We start from the raw sequence: 5,866 nt of genomic DNA on the forward strand, positions 1-5,866 counted from the left end.
CCATTATTTTGGATAAAATGTGCCGGTTTTTATCCACCTCCTCATTATGTTTCCTGACCGCAGTCCTGTGGCCGTCATCCAGCTGCGTAGCGATCGAGCCGTATAAATTCAGAATTGGTAAAGGCCTTATGTCTATGCGCTGGACACTACAGCATAAATATCCCACAATGCAACCCTTCAATTTAACTGTACATATAAGATTTGCTAGGCAAAATATATATTTTAAATTAATTTTCATTTCGTTTTCGTCACGAGGTTGGCACGGGTTACCATGGTTACACGTCTCCAACCTGACTGGCAAGGAGTAAACTCTCAGGAAGTGACGACGTAAATTACAGTTCAGTGCGTCTGAAAAGATACACACTACCATTTATTCACACAAAAGTGTGTTGAACGAGAGTACGTCTGTTGAGTAGTTAGTGCAGAGTATGAGATTTCAGACGAAGTGAGAGTCTACGGTAGCTAGCCACAAGGACGTGTCCTCCTCTGCAGAACTACACTGGAGTGCCTCTGCTGGTCCACTCCATCCATTACGAAGACATTACTGGCCAATAAACAATTATAAACAAATTACAGTAAAGGACAATTTGTGTCCAAAAACGTGACATGACAGAAATAAAGACAGCCCACGCTGACAGAATGTGCAAGTAGATAGCAGCTATTTATTAAAGGTTTATCACTGTACATACCAAAAACATTTCATACATTAAGGTCATCAATCAACCAACATGCTCACTGCCTGAGAGGTACACGCTCACAGTTTTGTGGACATGTTTACAGCATGTTCCTTTATCGAAATATGTCCTTCAGCTGATGCCCCCCCCCCCTTCACACCAGGGACGTTACACCTAGAGAAAAACAGAAAGAAAGAGGTCAACATGATACATAAAGTAAAGTAAAATCATATTATGTTGTTCTAAACGTATGTGCAAGGAACGGCAAATGGACTTTATGTAGCTCCTTTCTAGTCTTCCGACCACTAGTGATGTGACGGTGACACCAGTTAATAAACTTGTGACAACACACCCATGTTACCGATTACACCGGACCTTTTACAGGAAAAGATGACGGTCAATATATGTAGCGTGCTTACTCTGATCTTTAACGTTGGGTGGCGATGTGTCTGACCTCTCCGGTCCAGCTTTTGCTGCGGGCCGCAGGGGCCTACCTGGTGCCGCACACACTGGCTGTGACCGCTCCGTCCTCCTCGCGGCGATTACCTCATTAACGTTATGGTTCTCTAATAGCACTGGGTTTATATCTGACATATTGCCAAAGAAGCGCGTTTGCTTTCGCTTCAACACCAAATCCTCCGCCATCTCTCGGTCTGTCAACTCTCTCTCGTCCCGTGTGTGTGAAATATGACACTTGCTGCTCTGAGCTGACACTCCGTATGGAGCCGATGCATTCACTTTCAGTTTGTAGAGTCCGTCGTCCCACTTTGTATTGATAACATGGCGCTGATACGCCAAAATAAACTAAATGGGTTTTATATCTGTAAAAAAAGCAAAACGACGGTGGGTACGTGATGTAATTGGTGTGTGCCCAATCACCGTGTAACACCGGTAACACCGACTACTGTGACAAGCCTACCGACCACTCAAAGCTCTTTACTCTACATGTCAGCATTCACCCATTCACACACACACACTGATGGGACAGCCTTCAGGAGCAGTTTGGGGTTCAGTATCTTGCCCAAGGACACTTAGACATGCTGACTGGAGGATCTATATTTATACAAATCAAAAACAGGTGCCTTATGCTAAGATACTAATTGTCTAAAGGTGCTCATGGCTTGCTTTGAGCAGTGCTGTATATGTGGCACCACAGACTCACCGTGGGAGTACTTGCACTGTTTGAGCGCCTCATTGAAGCCCTCACATAAACTCAGGTCAGTCTGGTTGGTGGCACAGTCCAGGAACTGTTTGACCTCAAAGTGACATGGGCCTGGCTGGGCTGGAGCAGGCCGGGGGGGCTCCTGGAACAATACAAGCAAGGAAAGAAACACATCACACATTAGAGTTAGAATCTGAGCGTTCAGAACAGCAGAGCTGCTGGATAGGCTCTGTGGCTGAGGTCAGCTTCAGTTTGGCCAACAACAGTCTGGGTGTTATTGTCAATCAATGAACACATCCAAATGTCTTCAAATATTAGTGAGTTGGCGAATCACGTGTTTGTCCCAAGTATCTGTACACACTGTACATTCATGAAGCAAAAATACACATCTCAACCCTGATGACTGCTTTGTTGCAGCCGCTGCAGTTTCTAGCGCCACGTTGGAGTAGAGGATGCCAAATCTGTCATGCCATGTAAGATTTTTGCAACCCTGCCATGTTCTGTCTTTTTTTACTGATGACATCATTTTGTTTTTAATAAGAGTAGGGCCATAAGCAGCAACACTCATCATGAATTTTACTTTAAGAAGTTGCTTCCTTATTCCGTGGTGGCAGTGCACAGCTGTTTACATTTGAGTTGAAATGTCCCAACATCCTATGAAAGAAGTAGAGTGACTACTAGCTACCCTAGTGCAGGTTGGTACGCATTAATATTGACTGTTGCTCGGATTTTTACCATTGTTTGATCATTTTGCCGACAGTGAGTCAGCGGGGCTCTCTATAGTCAGTTGTGCATCAAAACCAAACCTGCACCAGTGTCTTCACTGACTAATCCAACACTAAAGATAAACTAGCTTAAAGCAGGCAACAAGTGATCTTATAATAATAATAATAATAATAATAATAATAATAATAATAATAATAATAATAATAATAATAATAATAATAATGCTTGATCAATTGACAAATTAGTAAACTGATCTGCAGGGGCTCTATAATTCAAATCCTTGGGCCAGGTCGAGAAAACTTGGCGTTCCAGACAGGTGAGGGAAAACCACCAGACAAGTCAGACTCACAACACACTCAGACAGAAGACCTCCAAAAAAAGGTTAAACTAGGTTCAGTTATCGTGCATGGGATTATACTGCACCTCTTACCTGGTATGTAGGCTTGGCTGGCTCTGAACTGCTGCTGCCACTAAACGCTCCTGTGAGGGCGCTGCCAACGACGTGGCCCACGGCCGAGCCTACTGCCACCCCAGCAGCTGTGGTAGCCATCTGGGCCATGAGGCCCGGACCCTGGGACTGAGCTGGAGCTGGGGCCAGGGCGGAAGGAGGCGAATGAGCGGGGGCTGAAGCATGGGATAGAGCTGGGCTACGAATAGAACAAAAACAGTCCATTTGTTTTGCATCAGAGAGGCTTAAAAGGGACATTACACAAGCGATAACTTTGATAGTCCCTGACTGTGTCCTTAATCTGTGGCATGCCACCACCTTTCCTTTCCACTCTGCCAGATCAGAAATGTAGATTATGAAATATAAGTATGAATGATACCTTCATACAACGCACTGCAATAACAATATTTATCTTCTATCAGCCAGGGCTTTTAAGCCTCAGCTGCAGAGAAAATGTTTGTTTAGTCTATGAAAAGCTAAAAATCAGGTCAAATGTCAATCACAAGGAACCAGACAGTGATGCCTTCAAATAGTCCCAGGGGACCAGTTTATAATAACCAACGTTAGAACTGCTATAGGACGTTCACATTGGAGAAGTAGGAACCAGCTAATGTTGATTACTGATATACTCATGATAGACTAAATGATTCATTGTCTTCTCAGGATCAATTCTCCAGACTGTGTTAATATAAGATAAGATAAGATAAGATATTCCTTTATTAGTCCTACAGTGGGGGCATTTGCAGTGTACAGCAGCAGAGGGGATAGTGCAGAAAACAAGAAGCATCAGCTAACACAGTAAAAAAAAAAAAAAGAGCTAAACAAAGTGTAATAAAATATGAACCATTTAAATAGAAGGAAATATAAAAATAGAAGCAGTATATACAGTATTGACAATAAAGACTATTAACAAAATTGCACCTGTGAAAAAATGATATTGCACAGTGAGAATGAAATTCCACATAAAAATATTGCACAGTATGAATTACACGAGTAGTAATGATATTGCACAGTCAGTATACAGTATAGTGCAGTTCTTGTCAGTTTTTGGTGTGTAAGTGGTCTTACTGCTTGTTACCTGTATGAACTCTGGAGGGCAGAGTGGAAACCAAGCAGGTATGATGGCCTTCAAACAAAACCTTCCAAAGTCCACTTGTCAAATCATTTCCATGTATTTTTATATTTATTTAATGGATTTAAATAGAGTCAGTGAGTGTTTCTCTCTAACATTAGTAACCCCCACTGACATTCACTAGCAACATTGTAATGGAGCACAGCAGCAGAAAGACATTGCACAGTGAAATTAAACTATTGTCTTGTGTTGAGTTAGTATGTGTTCTACTGAACACCAGGAATCTGACTCTTTCCCTTAACGACAGACAACTGTTCAGTCAACTGTTCAGACGACTGTTCAGTCAACTGTTCAGACAACTGTTCAGTCAACTGTTCAGTCAACTGCTGCCATGAGGCCAAAGAAAACCATGAAACGGTCCCATGTTGGAGCTCTGTGGCAACTGAAGAAGCACACAGTGATTGAGCAGCTTCCACAGCTCCACAGCTCCACAGATCCTCTCTCCTCTAACACAAAGCTACGCAGCTTTACTCTCTGACTCTCACCAACCTCCTCTCTTCTGGAGTGACCTTCAAGACTTCACTTCCCTTTAGACCTGACGTGGTCAGTGAGTAATGACGAAACAGCATCCGGTGTATAATGTAGCTATCAGCTGACTACAGACTAACTATTCAGGCTATACAGTCAATGTCACATCCTATTATAAGTCCCAGCAGCACCGACTGTTTACCTGACAGACTGTTTACCTGACGGACTGTTTACCTGACAGACTGTTTACCTGGTGGGAGCCGGAGCTTGAGCTGCAGGGCGGCTGCGGCTTCCTCTGGACATGTTTGACGGCAGTGTGTCCTCGTCCTCTCCTGAAGAACACTCTGCTCTGCTGCTCACCAGCCGACAGCTGACAGCAGCTCACGCACGTGTCCCTGACCTTGTGCGGGTTGCCGGCATCTTACACAAATGTCGCGAGACATAAGGCCTTTCCCATTTACGAATTTGTACGGCTCGACTCCTCTCGACTCCTCTCGACCCTTCTCGTCTCCTCTCGTCTCCTCTCGACTCTTCTCGACTCCTCTCCTCGCGTCTTCTCGTTTGAGATGAGCCAGCCTGTCACCCGGCGATCGCCGCGCAATGCATGCCGGTTAGATGAGTTTTTTTCTTCTTTTTTTCTCTCTGGTCATACAGGTTCAACTACAGAGAAAGGCGCAAATCTAAGAAGATCGACCAGACAAGATAACAGATGCCAGAGGATAAACATCATCCAAGTACAAAGCCAGGGAAAATATAGATTTAGATAAATATATGAAAGGAGGGGCATAAAGTTACCGTCTTAATAGACTTTTTGTTTTCGTAGGAGAAAATCAATTCAATGTAATGTGTGGTTTCATGTTCAAATGAAGGTTTAGATTTACTAAATTTGGATTTATGTATATGAAATTTAGCTAAGAGAATAATCAGATTAATAGTATAATGTTCTTTGATTTTACTGTTACCTTTATGGAAACCAAACCAAACATTCTCTAGACATGGAATAAATTCAGGGTCAGTATTATATCAATAATGAATCCACTCAAGTCCTTCCACAGCCTGTTGCTATGGTCACAGTGCCAGAATAGATGAAGAAGAGTCTCTGGGGGTACTTCACAGAATGACATTGATGTCCTGTTTAAACTTAATGACTTGCTGGATAATATCTGTGAAGGATTTTAAAGGATACTTACAGGGTAAAGACCAGATGTTCTTCCACCTGAGGTCTTTTACAAGGTTGTTCCAGTAATTGACAACAT

The 5,866-nt window shown here is 43.0% G+C and overlaps 1 protein-coding gene across 1 annotated transcript; it reads right to left on the reverse strand.

The window, feature by feature from the left end:
• Positions 1-637: 637 nt before the first annotated feature.
• chchd10 (coiled-coil-helix-coiled-coil-helix domain containing 10) lies at positions 638-5,149 on the reverse strand. Its single transcript, XM_037761553.1, has 4 exons — positions 4,861-5,149; positions 2,993-3,209; positions 1,837-1,978; positions 638-848 (listed from the first exon to the last, which is right to left on the reverse strand). Exons 1-4 carry the CDS (start codon positions 4,911-4,913, stop codon positions 829-831), a joined length of 432 nt encoding a protein of 143 aa, XP_037617481.1. The 5' UTR covers positions 4,914-5,149; the 3' UTR covers positions 638-828.
• Between the last annotated feature and the right edge of the window lie 717 nt (positions 5,150-5,866).

This window comes from Sebastes umbrosus, chromosome 3 (assembly GCF_015220745.1).
Source record: "Sebastes umbrosus isolate fSebUmb1 chromosome 3, fSebUmb1.pri, whole genome shotgun sequence".
NCBI classification, from domain to species: domain Eukaryota; kingdom Metazoa; phylum Chordata; class Actinopteri; order Perciformes; family Sebastidae; genus Sebastes; species Sebastes umbrosus.